Raw genomic sequence first — 18399 nt, forward strand, 5'->3', positions numbered from 1 at the left:
ATAGTATTTCAGCTAGCTTCAATTGACTTTTTCTTCAATTTGCATCAATGAGAATCTTGTGCTAGAAGACTACAATGGACTACGCAATGACCTAACATGAGTGTGCTACTAATTTTGACAATATTCAGTCCATATATATGATCTAAGCATGAGAAATGAACACCTACAGCCAACTGGCATTTTTACAAACAATTGGTATGCAAACTAACTAGCTGATAAATAATGATATTAAATTGCTTAAATGACACCAGCAACTATTATCTTCTTAATTGCAATGAAAAAATACAATGCTCATGAAATATGGCCTAGACTTTGGCATTTACATGGATTACAAAATGATAATGCTGGTACAATGCACACTTACAGCGGAAAGCTTATAACACCCTAAAAAGCAATACTACCAAAAGAATCTGGTTGTAGATGGCTGTAATAATTTCCTTCAATGCTGCCCCTTCTGCTTTGCTTTTTTCGAACTACTTTTTCGGCCTGCTTTTTCAGTTCCGCTTTTTCAGACTGTTTTTTCGTACTCGCTTTTTCAGCTTGCTTTTTCGATTCTACTTTTTCGGACTGCTTTTTCGTATTTTCTTTTTCGGATTGCTACTATGTTGAATCTCAAGACCATATCTTTCAATGGCGTCAAGATTTCCAGCTTGAAGGGATTTCGTCCTTCAAACTATTGAGACATAATCTCCAGAAAATTTCCCAATTTTTTTGATATTTCCAAGCATGCCTAAAAGAAGCTCTTCCATTTTTTTTATAGTGTTCTCACAAGGGCTCCATCCTTCGTTTTCTCAATGTGGGATAAAACATCACTCCCTTTTATGTAACTTATGTCTCCAATGTGTTATAAAATAAAGGGGACTCTTTTAATTTAAATATTTCCCACAAACTATAGTCTATGCATTAATAAAGTTAAATATTTAAATTTAACTTTATAAAGTAGCTTTATCAATGCATAACAAATCTTATCAATGATAAACAAGTCTTCTTGCCGATTTTAAACAATTACACTCAACATACCACTGCCACTGGATGTCCGACCATATCCAAGATGACTTACTATAAATAGTAAGTATACCCAAAGTTGCTTCAAAACCCTTCAGAAAGACCTGCAACTGAAACTATCTAGGCCAAATGGCCTCTAAGCCCCTTTAATGTCCTGGTTAGCCTACGGGACCGTGGGGAAATAGGCTAACAACAACATCATGCTATGAATGCTAAAAAAGGGGACATTACACTGCCACTTTCAAGTCATGCATGAACCATATTTTCAAGAAACAGCTAAGGAAAAGTGTACTGGTTTTCTTTAATGACATTTTAATTTTGAGCAGGACTTGGGAAGAACATTTGTAGCATTTTGATGAGATCCTTAGTCTCATGGAGGAGCAGTCCTTATTTGTAAAAGAGTCCAAATGCGAATTTGGGCTAACAGAGATTCTCTATTTGGGGATGTGATTGGTGCTGAGGGGGTTAAGGTGCATCAGGAGAAGATACAAGCAATTCTGGATTGGCCACCACTGAAGGATGTATTGGAGTTATAGGGTTTCCTTGGTCTCTGTTCCTATTATTGGCAGTTCGCAAAGGGTTTTTGATAGGTAACAACTCCCCTTACCGATTTGACACAGAAAGGGGCATTTACTTGGACAGAGGATGTTGAGGCAGCGTTTGATAAGTTGAAACAAGTGATGAGCTCATGTCCAGTGCTAGCACTTCCTGATTTTTCTAGGCCCTTTGTTTTAGAGTGTGATGCTTCGGGAAGCAAGATAGGGGTAGTATTGATGTAGGACTGTCATCCCATTGCGTTCGAGAGTAGGAAACTTAGGGGCAGTGAGTTGTTATATTCCACCTATGATAAGGAGATGCTAGCTATCATGAACGCCTTAGCCAAATTTAGGCAGGACTTAGTCGGAAGTAAATTTATAGTTAAGACGATCATAACAGTTTGCGTTACTTCTTGGAGCAGGAGTTGAACAAAAGGCAACAGAAATGGGTCATTAAGATAGAGGCTTACGACTTTGACATTGAATATGTCAAAGGGAGAAATAATATAGTTGCTGATGCTGTTTCCCGACAACCCCCAGTGCTAGCATGTTACGCTATTTCAGAGATTTCAATAGATTAGAGGTCCCAGTTATTAGTGGAGTATTAAAAAATACTCATGCTTGTCAGATTTTGGATGGTATACTTCAAGACGAGTTGTACAAGGTAATGAATGATGTTATTTATTACAAAAACAGAATCTACCTAGTACTTGAATCTAAATTGTAGGGGGACATTATGCGCACCATACATGATGCACCATCAACAGGGCACCCAGGGTTTTTCAAAACCTACAGGCAGATTATAGAGAGATTCTCGTGGAAGGGGCTTAAGGATGATGTATTACAGCATGTCAGAGAGTGCCAGACTTGTCAGTAGAACAAGTCAGACTAGGGTTTTCCTGCAGGATTACTTCAGCCTCTCCCAATTCCAGCCCAGAGGTGGGAGAGTATTTCCATGGATTTTATTACCGGGTTGCTAAGGGTCCAGGGAAGGCACTGCATCTTTGCAGTGGTGGACAAATTGACCAAGTACGTGCATTTCTTCGCGATAGCCGTAGACTGGTTAGCTTCTTAGGTAGCTGAATTGTTTTTCCGAGAGGTTTTCCGGCTCCATGGATTACCCAGAACTATTGTTAGTGACAGAGACAGTAGGTTTCTTAGTATCTTTTGGTAGGAGATTTTCATATTGACTAGTATAGAATTGACTCCCAACACAAGTTATCACCCACAGACAGATGGCCAGACCGAGATAATGAATAAGTGTGTAGAAGGATACTTGAGGAACTACATTGCAGGACAGCAGAGGGCATGGGTTAAGTGGTTGTATTTGGGAGAGTATTGTTACAACACCACCTACCATATGTCCTTTCGGATGACTCCCTTCCATGCTCTTTATGGTTATGAGGCCCTCTCCTTTTATTGATTTGGCATTACCGGACAGTCGGCCATCCCTGGCCAAAGATTGGATAATGGACCAGTAGGATATCCTCCGAGCTCTCAAGGATAATATTCAGTAGGCATAGAATTAGCAGAAGTTATACGCTGATTGACATCGCACAGAGCGGAGCTTTGAGGTGGGTGATAGTGTTTTTCTTCGTCTCCAGCCATATAGACAAAGTTCCCTGAGGAAAAGTGGGTCCGAAAAACTTAAGCCCAGATTCTATGGACCTTACAATATCACCAGGAGGGTAGGAGAAGTTGCTTATGAGCTGAATTTGTTGGGTGACAACCGAATCTACAATGTTTTTCATGTCTAGTGCCTCAAGAAGGCTGTGGATTAGCAGAATGTACCTTCAGTGAGTTTGCCCCCGCTTGATGAAGTGGGTAAGCTTATTTTGGTGCTAGAGGAAGTGATTGAAACCTGAGAGAGGAAGGTGAGTCTATATTGTGGCATCCAACATTGAGATTGCTTCAGGGCAAGCAATCCGGGGGAGGATTGTCATATCCCCTTCTCATTACTAGATAGTTGGGCACTAATTTAATCTATCTCCACATCCGGATAGATTAATAATAATATTTAACAGGATGCCTACTAGTCACAATAGGAGTCTAATGTCATTTACTTTAGAACTTTATTAAAGTGAGTGGGAATTAAGTCATTTTAATGTTATAAAGTTATTTACTTTATAAAATGACTTTAAGTGACTACAGGACGAAAATAAAGTTTTAATCTCACATTCCTTGCTCCTTGTGTTTCCCTCACTTTGAGGCTATAAAGGAGAGCTTGCATTGAGATTAACAACACACGAGAAATTTATGAAATCAAATATTCCTAGTCTTGGTTGCTTTGATGTGACTGGTCTGAGATTTTGAGGATGAAAACCCTCAAATTTGAAGTCCCTAAGGAAGGTTGGATGACATCCCAAATTTCCTTTAATCTGCATTATATAGGTTGGGCAAAAATCGGCAAGCAGTTAAAGTACAGTGAAAACAAAATGAAAGGTAAGGTATTTCGAGCTAGTTGATTTCTTCATAATCTGAATGCTCTTGAATTGAGTTTCAGTGTGTTACTTGGAGACGTAAATTCATGCAAGAGAAAATATTGGTTGGAGTAGACTCTGTTGCATTTGTCTTGCTCGGCATTAGTGGGAACTTCCACGAATTTCATTAACAGGTCGCATTGGTGATTCTGGAAACTTGGCAACATTTTTTTTTAACCATTTCCTGTGACTTAGTCAGACACACTGGTTATTCAGACAAGGACTACGTTAAACCTGACTATGCCACGAATTTCATTAACAGGTCGCATTGGTGATTCTGGAAACTTGGCAATGTTTTTTTTAAAGCATTTCCTGTGACTTAGTCAGACAGGCTGGTTATTCAGACAAGGACTACATTACTGTGGGAACCACAGGTGCATCAAGAAATCTCGTGAGCAGCGTCTATATTGCAAGAAGTCACAGGTATTAAGCATTCCGCAAGGAGTTGCAGGTATTAACGCAAACCATTTCCAGTCGTGGCTCAGCGGTTATTAGCAGGTAACATGGTTGGGTTGCAGTGATTGAGAGGTGGTGACCGTTCGGGTAGAGGTTTATTGCCCAACGTGAGCTACAGGGGTCCCTTCATACGTACACAGGTGCGGAAGAATCAAGGGTTAGTCGCTGTCGAATGCGGGTGTCAGATTATTTCATTGTGGTTTGAACTACACTCCATTCGGCATCAGTAAAAACACGGGTCTGTACACCTTGTTCTACTCGGAATTTCATACTGTCATTTAACTGAGTTTTCTGTGTGTTAATTTGAGACTTTTCATCATATAAGTTATCAGCATTTGGGACTTTTTTTTGACTGGAACCTTGTTAGTTAGAAATCTGGGCAAGTGAATGTTATTTCTTTCATGCATTTGGTGAAATTAATAAGTAGCATTACATATATTCGCTGTTGGTAAAGACTTTAAGCATATGGCAAGTTTTGGTGCAAGATTTTATAGTGACATCAATACGGTAAGGCTACCATAGAACTATTTGATGAAATACCACACAGCCATACAGTCAGCATTTTGCCATAATTTGAGCCTCGGCATAGTACATGGTGGGCTATTATTCCTTGTATTACCCATTTTTGCAACCTGTTCAATGCTGCTAGAAGAAGCACCAATCAAATCAGATACAGTTTTACCCTTGGGTACTTCTGGTGGTTGCCAAGTTTGTGGAGGTCGCTATAATAATATGTTATTACTTGTCACTTTGTTGCAGTAACAATCTGATAAAAACCCAAAGGTTGGTAGGGTCTTGACACTAATACCAGTGTACAATCCTCTAAGCATAAACCAACTTGTCCTTTTGAGAAGTTATGGATGGCAAGAAACTACATAAAGATATCGCAGACGATAAGTTTCAAGTTATCATTGGCAATTTGCTAAAATATGGCAGATATATTGCCATCTTCTCAGCCTGATATGGTCTGACAGCCAATTTGTAAGATATTCAGGATTTTCTTAATATTATGATGGATATGCATATGATACCTACAATACTTAATAGTATGTGATCAAAACACAGTCAATACAACCATCATGGACTATCTTAATATAATTTATTTCTCTGTACTATTTTGCATATATATTTTCTTGATAGTTTTTGTAGGATTTTCATGAGTACTCCAAGTGATGTGCATGATGAATTGACCAGATATATATGTACCTAATATGATACTTGGATTCTCAAAGATGCCTATGAGACAACTCTTTCTCACGAATAGTATAATGGATATGCATATGATACCTACAATACTTGTAGTATGTCTTCAACACAGTCAATATAACCATCAGGGACTATCTTAATATAATTTATTTCTTTTTGCTATTTTGCATATATATTTTCTTGATAGTTTTTTAGGATTTTCATGAGTATTCCAAGGCTATAGCTATGTCTCAGATTATGAGTAAACTATGATATTTTTAGTTTGCTTTAAAGTTTAGACTATCAGACTATGGCAATGATTCATCAGCATTCGACAAGAGGATACGATTCTGTATCCTATTTGCATTTATATATACCTAGATCAGCTTGTTTGGTTTGTTTGTCTCATTTACTGACTTGTTAGATGCATGCCATTATTGAATTTTGCCAAAAAAATGTATTTCCAATTAAATCTATAAGCAATTTTTTATTTTCCCGATATTTTCCAGAGCTCTGATATCTGCTGATGAAAATTAATTTCCCCTTGTGATAAATTGAACTATGCCTCTAACTATTGTATCCTCAATTTTCAGTATTGTCTGATAAACATTTTGTCAAACAGTTGATTTGTAGAGTCTATATTATATACTGATATTTCTGATTTTTCCTTGAACCAAAAGTTAAAGCACATTATCAAACACAGACACCTTGCATGGCAATCTCGTCACACATTTGTATTACAGTAGATATCTGAAGCTATTAAGAAAGCATGAAACGCATAGCATTTAAGCTTTAACTTCACCAAATTAGCACAACTTAATGCATCAGCATTTTATCAAACACTTAGAATGAAACTAATATCAGACCTCAATTCATCAGTTTGTCGAACATATGACTGATAACTTTTAGATTACCAATGCATGATAACAGCATTAGGTCAAATTGTTTGCATGGAATTTTTCTTCAAAAGATTTATTTTTTATTGTGACATTTCATCAAACATTTAGCAAACCTCTTTTAGACTCAATTTATATGGTAGATTGCTTCAGACTTCCATTTGATTGCAGATTTATAACCATTACATTTCAATAACAAACTTCATGAGATTTCAAATTTTTAAATACCTCATCCTTGTGAATTTTTTGATGCCTAACTAGTCAAATGATATGCTCCAGGCAAAGGTGTTAAGGTTATGAATGGTTGGACAACTAGAGTAATGAAACAAACCAAATCAGCTCCAACAAATCTGAAATACTTACTGTCAACACTATTCATGGTACTATAGCAACACTGTTCAAGGAACTGTTCATAGCACTGTCATAGTACTATTCATGCCAACTTCAATCTGCATCATAGCTTCTTATTTGAGCCAAAAATTCCACCATTAGGTTCAGTAGTAAACTCTAAAGATAAGTTCAACTGCCATGGAAAGTTGGGGTTTTGTCAAACTTTCAAATCCCAAGGGGTTTCATGCTTGTAAATTCACCGAGTCTCAGTAGCAATGGAGAAATAACTTCAACATTATAATCACATTTCATATCTTAAATGAGAGAATTGTCTTGTTTATATAGCCTCTCAAGTTGGAGGATTCACTTTTTTTTAGCAATGGGGGATGAAAGTCACTTTTAATTTATAAAGTCACTTTAATTTTATAACGTTATTTTATAACATAAATAAACTTTAGGTTCATTAACTCATTAAATAATATTTTATGTTTTCTCCATTTCTCCTTGAATAAAGGTGATTGGAAAAGCATCCCTTTTTGATAAATTGTTAGGCTTTCAGGATGAGAAAACAGGCTTAACCAAATTCCTGGAAATTTATTGAGAAGAGGGGGACATTACATGCCTTCACTAATAGCAATAGTTGGGCTGACATTTGTGTGAAAAATATGCGTACAAAGATGTTAGATATTTGTCATTGATGTCCAGATATATTAGAAAGTCAGATAGTCTGAAAATGTAGATTAAATGACAACGAAGAGCATACCTTTGATCCATATATCTGTGAAGATAAAGTTTCAAAATTCTACTAATTCAGAGGAGGATCTATTCCAACGATTGATTGATTGACTATCATATTTTAACAAGTGAATTCTTGGGTTCTATGGGGGTTAAATGTGTCCCATCTTTCTATATGGTGTAAATCAGAACTTCCCCAGAAAGACAAGTTTGCAAATCCGAGCAAGGAACACTGACTAGATTGATTGCTTGGAGTATTCATAGGTGGCTGTGTATTGATGTTCTGTGTAATAACCCCGGTCCAGCTACAGCCCAATCAACCATCAATTCTTTTCACAATTCAATGGTTTGACATTTCGTTAAACATTTGGTACACCACTCTGACTATTACTGTATATGTGTTTGTGTTTTTCGAATTTAAAGAGATAGTTTGAAATGCAATGATGAAGAGTTGACAAATAACTTTCTTTTATTGATGTAATTCTGGTTATTACATGACAAATGACATGCTGAGAATGTAATTGCAAAAACTAAATAAATGGAACCTGGAAAAGTACCAAATCTGTGAACCTGTCAATGCCACAAGCTGCTAAGCAGTATCTCCACGCCTTATCCAACCTTCAGCCCTAACTGGCAATCAGAATATCCATCATACTTCAATACTTCAGGCTGATAATGTAACACAGGCTCAAAATAACAAGCACCCAGCCCAGCAGATGAAACGTGGGCACTTTAAGTACAGTTCACAGCATAGAAATAATTATTTGCAGACCCTGCTATATGTTTGCAGCTCTACAGTTGTAATTGCAGCCAGTGTGATGTGAAATGCCGCCCAGGATTTGCAAACCCAAACCCAAATATATGTGCCCAGCAGTAGTAATAAAGGACGTCCCAGTTGTAGATAATAATGATGCTAAACAGAGGTTTCTTAGTATCTAAAATGCAAGAAGAAATGTATGCCCCAAAAGTGGCGTCAAACCATGGCAAAGAATCACCTAGAATTGCAGGCTGAATAACGATCAGAATCCTCAATGCCATACACCCAAAACAGTGGTGCAATGATGACCAGATTGCATTGATGAAATGCTAAATGATGCAGCAATTACTCTCCAATTAGACACCAATCTGCAAACCCTATTGTAGATGAATTTTGCCCTCCGAACAGAGATGGTAAATGCCAAACAACAGTTGATTAAGGCATTATATGCAGATCAAGTATATGCCCAAATTGTAGTAAGAACCCACACCCAGCTGTAGGTATTATTGGGTGCACAAACAGAATTCCAGATCACCAAACTTTCCAGCTACAGCCTTCTTCTCAGTCACAGTTAGGAACAGCAGAGAAGATACAACAAAACCCTCAGAAGCTAATTCACAATACCTCATCTCTGAATTACCAGGTACTTCTCAAAACCCAAACCCTTATACTTCAGCAAGAGAAGAAATCATCAACCGCAGAAACCGTCACTAAGACTACAAAAGCAGATAAATAATCAGATGTTTTTTCGTTCACAATGGGCTCATATTTAATTCCCAAATGGCACTTAGTTTCCCAAATGCAACTCCACTTAAGAATCTTCATCAACACAACATCATTAACATTAAATATAACAAGTACCATATAATAATGTAGACTTAATAAATATTAACCCACGCAATAAATAGCATCATTGATGACCAACTGCCAGCTCCACCATTTGCACTGCGAAATATTACAACTGCCCAAATTGGACTTACTAAAAATAGGAAGTCCACAACTGAGACCCCCTAATCATCCTGTCAGCTCACGAGGTTCACCATAATGAACTGACTTAATCAACTGTAGGAGTTTGCCAAAAATGGGGACATTACATTTTGTCATTATTGTGTAGCATTTCTAGATATCTTTTCGTTGACTTGGGAAGTTTGATTGGTCTGAATTAACATGTTGAATGTGAAACGGCTCTTATGAGATACCATACGTGAGTTAATAAGAAATGGCACTAAACTCTTGTAAACTTCCAAAGGTAAAACATTATCGAGTTCCAATCTATTCATATCAGAAATCATAAGTAGATAGAGGACTGTCCACCAGAACATAGGCCCTTATTTCGTTATCAGTGACTTTTTAAAGAAATGATAAACTAGTAGATAGCAGCAACTTCCTTAATAAATGATAAACAAACAGTTTGCGGTTAGAGGTGTGGGTTGTAATTTCTTTGAAACCTCTTAGCTATTTGAAATTAGCCATTCCATTTGATGATTTCAATATGTATACTTCAGTTGTTTGATTAGAATATGAATGAATTGATGAGATTGAGTGATGGAGGAGTGTTGAAAGAGTTGTGGTTGTGAATGTCATTGATATATGAGTGGTAAGGCCAAAGCAAGACTGAAAGAAGGAATCATTTATGAAGACATGTATAAAGTACTCAATGAGAATTATTAAAAAAGAAAATACAGAGACCTGAAGATATGTTGCAGACGTAAAGTTCTTCGATTGAAATTGGATGGTGTAATGCTTAAAGTTTGTTTACAATGGTATGTTGTAACTGGTATTAAGCTTTGTTGAGATTCAGATATAACAGCAGTGATTTGTAGTCATTATTTACGGATTATTATTCTAATGACAGTGCTTTCTCTAGACTGGTGATATAACAGTGGAAGCTTTCAGTTTTAATTTACAAGCTACTTCATTATGGTAGTTGACAATACTCGATTAGGAGAAGCTTTATTTGCAGGTCTCAGTTATCAAGAAGTCCTTACTTACCCAGAATATCTGAAAGTTGATTTATTTTCAGACTGAAAGTTTGTTTATATGCTTCTGCTCTTGTAAAGTATGGCGCATTTGAAGTTGGAATAAGTAATACCTCTGTTTGGATTTACTTTTCATTCCTTCCATTTTTCAGATTGAAGCTCATTAAAAATTGAACTTGTTATGGTTTCTTACTATTGTTAATTGAAAATTTATATAAGGATTGCAGATTATAAATATAGTTATTGTAGCTTTCCACTTTTGTGGTTTGATTATTTAAATTATTTCCCAGTCTAGCACAGTGTATGATTAGAGCTTTTAATTATCGAGTTGATAATTGTGTCTATTCTGCAGGACCCAGTTCTCTTTTGATAAAGTCTTTCTTATTTCAACTGAATCTAATTTTAGATCTCAGCAACCTAGGTTTCTAGTGTGCATTAATAGAATTTCTTTCTTTATTTCTAACTATCAGTTTTCTGGTCGGATTCTAGTTGTAACCGAGGTGACCCAACCATTGAAGAATATTACGAATTGGAAAGGGAAGTAGAGAAACTTGGTGGAGAAATTCAGGAGACAATCATGCAGTCACGTACAGCTCAACAGGCACTAACCCCAGGAAGGTTAGTGGTTGTCCGTACACCTTTGGTAAGTTTCTAAAATGATTTCATTTTCTACCTCTATTGAGCTTTTAATCTTTGTCTAAATTATCTCTTGAGGATGAAATAATATCTTCTACTAGAAACATTATCTGTTATAAGAAAGGAAAGATATCAATCTCTGGGAATTGCCCCATGGCTTCGCATCTAGACAGTGTGTGCGTTACATGTTTTACAGAAAACGTACATGAACAACTATATCTAAATGACTACAGTTTTATATCTTGCCTCTATTTTTCTTCTGATTAGCTCATTAACTACGCAATATTGTAATTAGTAATCTATGTTAGACAAATGAATATAGTAAACTTTAGTAAACTTTCAGTAACATAAACTAGCAGTCCAGTGTCCTAAATATAACAGACTTTAATGGTAGATCATCACAATTAACATCCCCACAAGTTTGATACTAGGATTTAACATAGAAACCCAATTTGGGAAAAATTGCCAGCAACATGTCACCAATCTTTGACTCTTCTGAAGTGAGCTCTATTAGGAGCCAGCCTTGTCTAGAGGAATCACCCCTAATTTACCTCCTAGATATTCATGAGCATCCTTAGGTAATGCTTTAGTGAAAATGTCAGCTATTTGCTCCTTAGTATTTACATACTCCAATTTCACTTCTTTGTCTTGAAGTAGCTCTCTCAAGTAATGATACTTGATAGCAATATGCTTAGATTTTGTATGCATTACAGGTTCCTTTGTCATGTTTATAGAACTAGAGTTATCACAATAGATAACAATTGTATCAGTATTCTCTTCTTTCATTCCTTTCAACAATTGCTTGATCCATATGATGTTTGAACAATTCACTGCTGCTGCCACATATTTAGCTTCAATTGTTGATTGAGAAATGCAGTTTTGCTTCTTGCTTGTCCACGACACTATTCTCTTTCCTAGAAAGAATGCTCCTCCACTTATATTTTTTCTGTCATCAACATTTCCTGCCCAATCAAAATCAGTAAACACTTTTAGTTCAGACTTATCATTCTTCTTGTATTACAATCCATAGTCTTTTGTTCCTTTCAAATATCTCAGTATCCTTTTCACTGTCATCATGTGATTCTCCTTGGGACTTGTAGAAAACCTTCCAACTATCCCAACTACTAATGCAATATCAGGTATGTTGTGAACAACATATTGTAGTTTTCCTATAAATGATTTATGCAATGTCTAGTTCATATCAGTAGAATCATCATTCTTAGATAGCTTCTATCCAGTGGACATAGGTGTACTAATTGGTCTTGAATCTACCATTCCAAATGTTTTCAATATCTCTTTGATGTATTTGGATTGAGTGATAAAGATACCTTGCTTCATTTGATATAGTTGTGAACCAACAAAGAATTTGATCTCACCAAACATAGACATTTCAAATTCCTTCTTCATCTCATCTGCAAATGATTTATATAGTGCTTTCTTTCCTCCAAATATGATATCATCAACAAAGATTTCAGATAGCAGTACCTCATTGTTTTTACCAGTCTTAAAGTATAGATTGCCATTATCATTAGTTTTAGAAAAACCAATCTTCACCAAATAATTGTGTTGTCTTTCATACTATGCTCTAGGGGCTTGTTTCAAACCATATAGTGCCTTGTGCAACTTGCATACCATATTCTTCTTGCTAGGGGATACATATCCTTTTGGCTGCTCTATATAGACTTCTTCAAGTATCCCATTTAGAAATGCAGATTTGACATCCATCTGGTATACCTTAAATCTTTTATAAGTAGAATATGCAAGTAGTGTTCTAACTCATTCTAGTCTTGCAACAGGGGCAAATGTTTCCCCTTAGTCAATTCTTTCTTGTTGGGCATATCCTTTGTATATCAGTCTAGCCTTATTCCTTGTGACTTCACCTTTTTCATATAGCTTGTTCCTGAATACCCTCTTTGTTCCAATAACCTTTTTGTCCTTAGGTACTAGTGTCCATGTTTTGTTCTTTTCTATCTGCTCAATTTCCTCATTCATGCTTGAATCCAATCCTCATTCTCCAAAACATCTTTTATAGATTTGGGCTTAAACTCACAAAGTAAACATGTCTCACTTCTAAGTCTTTTCCTTGTCATAACACCAGATTCTTTATCTCCAATAATTTGCTCAGGTGCATGATGTCCTCTTACATATTTTGCTAGTATAGGTGTTTATCATTGGGGTAAATAGTTTAATGCATACAGACAATAGACAAAAACATGTAACACAACAATACTCCTTTTATTATTCGCATATATGCCAAAGAGATTACATAGTGCTTCCAATGATGATTACATCCATGATCCAAAGTCCATTCCGAAGGGTGTACATATACCATTCCGAAGCGGTGACTCAACCGTCACGCATCCTTTTGGATGCTAATCTACCTGTCGGCTATTTTATAACTTTACTGACATCATCCCCCCAAAAAATAAAAGTCATCTCCGAACGACAATTATAAAATATCCACCTGTGCCACTTTCTTTGCTTCCAACTCCTGGGTAAACTAAGCCAAGTGTCGCTGTACTACTTTCAATTGGATGATCAGCTCCTCCCGAGCTCTCTATGCATCCACCAAGACAGCTTCACGTTCAACACCTACTCCAAGTGCCTCAAAGCGTATCACCCCTCTCGAAAGGCTTGCTTTGTTGTTCTCTCCACCTCTGGTACACAGACACTCCATGCTTGCAGCAGCTCCAAGTCTCATCAACTTGTCACACTTCCTACGACTGATAACTGAACTGACTGGGGGTTTAGGGGGCATCGCCCCCAATAGAGTCGAGGGGCAGCGTCCCGCCGCCAAGACCAAACTAGCACTCTCAAAGCCACACAAAATTCCATGGAAGACACCATTTTTGTGATTTTCTTTCGATCCCACTCTTTTTGGCAACTGCTTGTGTTTTACTATTTGTTTATGTCTTTCCCTTCCCTTGGGCATCATGCATTACTGATCTGAACATTTTTTATTTGTCATCATTTTTTTTTTTTAATAAATTTTCTCTTTCCTCTATATATCTTTTTGTTGTATGGCTACATCTTTCTCCTTTTCTCTTTTTGTCTTTCGCGACAAAGGTTCTTCGGCGGCAATTATTCCCACTTTGCTATCCTAAACTTCCTCAGAAATATCCTGTTTGCGGCACGGCCATACGCTATGTTCAACTTGTTTCACGTTTGTACGAACTATGCAATTCGGTCATACGGTAGCTTTCCTTCTTCCGTACGATAACTCTTCTTTGTCTGTACGGAAGCTCTTTTGAAATTCGTATGATGGTCACTTGGTGAGATGGTTTAAGCTTAATCCTCCTGAATTTCGTACGGCTTGTACAGTGCCTTCACATATCCTTCCTGTGTTCGTAGGTTGCCTGTGTGGATTGTGTCTGTATGGTTTGTTCTTTTCTAAATCCATACGACGTACGGTCTGTTCCCCTTTTTTTTTGTATGGTGCCTGCATGTATTCCTTTCTTCGTTGCTTTCTGAACGGTGTCTGACTAAGCTGTATGGGCCATATGGTGTCTTTATAACTCTTTCTTTTCTTTTTTCTCTTTTTTTTTTTGCTTTTCTTTTTTTTCTTTTTTTTGTTCTTTTTTTTATTTTAAAAATTGTTCATCAATGGGGGAGTATTCCTTTCATGATAGATTCTTAACTTTGACCCATTCACCGCGTCTGGTACTTCCTTCCTGTCGAGCGTCCATAACTTAATTGTCTTATTATCATCAACTTCCCGTATTTTGTATGGTTCTACACATTTGACTCTGAACTTTCTAGGTTTGATTTCATTCCGCCCGTTATATTTCAACACTAACTGGCCTGGTTGAAACTTATTTAATTTTAGGTGTTTATCATGCCATTCTTTGCGCCTGTTCTGTGTCACCTCCGTGGCCCATTGTGCCTGCAATCATCGCTCATCAAGTTTATTTAAGTTACACGATCTCTCCCTCAGGTTTTCCATATCGCCCAGTTTGTTCTCGACACTCGGTACCATGAACTCCGTCGGCTGCCACTCCTTGCCGTCAATAATTGTATTCTTGATTTTAGAACCTTCACTTCGTACTGGTAATGTTTTTATTAAGCGCTTCCTCTTTATTTCTTGTGCAAACCGTACGATGTGTTTTCCTTGCTGTCGGCACCTTTCTACTAATTTCGTGGTGTGGTGTAACATTTTCTTTCTGCGCGGTCCATTCAGTCATTTTCCTCTCCCTTTTTGTCGACCCTTAACATATTACAGCTCAGAAAGACCTCGTAATCCTCCATCTACCAGTGGAAAAGGCCATTCAACGAGTCTAGGTCGTCCTCATTCGACCCTTCTTCCGGTCTCAATACTTCCTCTTCATTAGCTTCCATTCTCTTCTTCCCCCCGTTATCCCCTCCACCTTCACCATCGGAATTTGACAACGTTGCCTCCTCACCTACCATTTGTGTGTGCAGGACAATTATGAATCTTTTGCCTCCACGCTCCACTGATAGGGTATTCTTTTTGCAGTCATGCTTAACCCTTGCTTGTACAAGCCATCCTCGGCCCAGAATGGCGTCATATCCTCTCTTCTTCAGCGGGATGACGACGAAATCGAGTAAGAATGACTGTGTTCCAATAGTCACTGGTTGTGCCATTAGGACCCCAAGAGGTTTAATGCCCTATTGGTTCGCCGTTAGTAATTGGAACGTAGGTGGCCACGACGTCGGCTATCCCAACTTATTCCAGGTATCTTCTAGTGGGACGTTTACCCCTAAACTGCCATCCACAATTGTGTTTGAAAGGACCATTCTTAATAAACCCATCTCTACGACTGCCGGATGCTGTCTGGATGTGAGGGTGAGTAGCATTGGGTATCTTGCGCTTGCTCCACTTTCCTTCTCCCTTCCATGTTCTCTTGGTACTTTAGTAGTTAGAGCGATGTTTGTGAGTGTTGTCTGTAGTTGAGGCATTGTGACGATCAGATCATTTAACTTGACTGGTACTTCAGTTTGTAATATCTGCCTTATGATGTTTTGTTCTGCACAGTTCGTTGTTGAGGTACCGATAGTGTCCGTCAACTGTGATTTCTTTGCCTGCGTTGCTTTCTCAATTTCTGCTTGCGCTTCTTCCAATCTCCTCTTTTCTTCGATCGAGTCAAGGTACAATTTTGCTTGTTTACGGGTGATTACCAAGACTTCTTCATCCGTGCCAATGCTGATCAAATTCACTCCTGATTTGGGGCATTTGGCATCTTCATGATGTCTAGGACTGCACCATCTGCATAACAACTTTGGTGCGTTTGTTGATGTACAGTTTCGTGCAAAGTGGCCCCACAAATTGCATGATCGGCATTGAACCATGGGGCAGCCGTTTGCATCGTACTGAATTCGACTGTGGCTCCCATTATTATTGTTGGTATTTTTGTTTTGTCCTCTTCTATTATTTCTATACCCACCTGAAGTGGCACCGTCATTGCTAGTGTTTCCGCTTCCTGCCAACGTGGAAGTCTCCTCTGTCAGGAGCACTTGTTGATACCCTCTTGTTTTCATATTGAAGGGACATTCCTTTGTGGAATGTCCCATAATCTGACAGATATCATAGAATTGGTTTTTCGGACAGGATCCCTTCGTATGACCTTCTGTCTTGCATTCTGTGCACCATAGCTCGTTTCCCTTCGTCTCTTTCTGCATATTCTTAAATTTTTTCATCATTCTGATCATATCCTTCTGGAGAGCTTGGACCTTCTTAATATCCTTTTCGTCACCACTGTTATCTTCTTCCAAAGACGAGTCATTTGAGTTATATGAGCTACTTTTCTTCTTCTTTTTCGTTTTTTGTTCACTCTTTGTGTCCATCGCTCGATTGTATGCTTCGATGTGTGGTGATGGCAGCACAATTTTCATTTCCTTCCTTAACTCCGTGCATAGTCCTTCAATGAACCATCTCTTTTTCAGCCTATTTGCTGGCTTTATTTTCCATTTTATTTATTAATTCTTTTAGATTTTTGGCATATACATGGATTGAATCATTTTTTCCTTTCTTTGTGGTGTAAATTTCTGTTATGATCTCATTGTTGCCTCGCAACAATTAAAACTCGGTGATAAATTCCTTTTTAACTGCTGCCCAAGAAGTTAATTTTTGATTATCGGTGTCGGCAAACCAATCAATTGCTACACCCCTTAGGGTTGCTGAAAATTGTCAGACCCATTCATCTATGTTGGTTACGTCATTCACCATTCAAATTGTTTTGCATGTCTTACAGTGTTTGATTGGATCGGCCGTTCCATCACCATCAAGCTTTGGCAATTTTTCCTTTGGTCTGGCCATTACTATTCGAGTTGGAGGTACTTGTTGTGTGCCCACACTGTTTTGCACCCCTGCGTTGTTTTGCACTCTCGCACTATTCTGCTCACCCGCGCTATTCTGCACACCTGTGCTGTTTCGGACAGTCGTCTTATTTCCAACAGCAGTGTCACTTGGTGAAAAAGGTTTTTCATTAAGCGAAGTTGTTCGTTCCGGAAGTGTATCGCAGACGAAGAGTTCACTCCACGCTCGTGCTCCTTCCGAGCCGTGCAAGTTAATTCCCTTCCATTTGGATTCTTTTCCCTTGGCGTATATAGGTTAAGAAATTCCTCTCTTGTTTATTCCACCAAATGCAACCCTGTCGAGTCTCTTCCAACAATTCCTCGGTGCTTCGGTGTTCGTCGGCAATCTGTTGAAACCTCCATCTTCGTTCGGCCTGTTGTGCCAAAATTAAATTCCCTTGTGAAGTGCGTATTTCATCTTTTTCCTTTAGCTTATTTTTATTTTTGTTTAGCTAATTCTGCATTAGTCTTCATTCCTCTTCCTTCATTCCAGGTCCATGGGGCAATTTTGCCAAATGTTTTCCTTATGGAGTAAATAGTTTAATGCATACAAACAATAGACAAGAACATGCAACACAGTAGTACTTCTTTTATTATTCGCATATATAGAGATTACATAGTGCTTCCAATGATGATTACATCCATGATCTAAAGTCCATTCCAAACGGTGTACATATACCATTCCGAAGGGGTGACTCGACTGTCATGCGTCCTTTCGGATGCTAATCTACCCGTCGGTTATTTTAAAACTTTACCGACAACATGCTAATCTACCTCTCGGCTATTTTATAACTTTACCGACAACAACAGGTTCTTTCCTTCTTTGTTCTTCTCCAGGTTCGTCTTGAAAAATGATTTCAAGTTCATTTTTTCTTTCTTGTTCTGGTTCATGTTCTGCGTGGTCAACATTTTCTTCCTAATGTTTGGCTCCCTTTGTTTGTGACTTAGCGTCGTTTTGTTGTTGCTTGGCACCCACAGTTTGGTTGTTCGGCAACTTGCTATTGTAACTTACCATTCCCATTTTATTGTTGATTTGTAGCTTTGTTCTCTCTTGTTCAGGTGGGGTGTTAGGAGCATCATCACTCACATATA

The 18399-nt window shown here is 37.8% G+C and overlaps 1 protein-coding gene across 2 annotated transcripts in view; it reads left to right on the top strand.

The window, feature by feature from the left end:
* Positions 1 to 18399, top strand: part of LOC149545051 (RNA helicase, ATP-dependent, SK12/DOB1 protein) — a 343786-nt gene that overhangs the window by 253615 nt on the left and 71772 nt on the right. For both annotated transcript variants that reach the window (XM_089795559.1, XM_089795557.1), the window contains exon 19: positions 10849 to 11002. In XM_089795559.1, the coding sequence (XP_089651685.1) occupies positions 10849 to 11002 (154 nt within the window). The remainder of the gene's footprint in view (positions 1 to 10848; positions 11003 to 18399) is intronic.

This window comes from Cupressus sempervirens, chromosome 8 (genome assembly GCF_028749045.1).
Source record: "Cupressus sempervirens isolate cs-2001-9-10 chromosome 8, ASM2874904v1, whole genome shotgun sequence".
Taxonomy (NCBI): domain Eukaryota; kingdom Viridiplantae; phylum Streptophyta; class Pinopsida; order Cupressales; family Cupressaceae; genus Cupressus; species Cupressus sempervirens.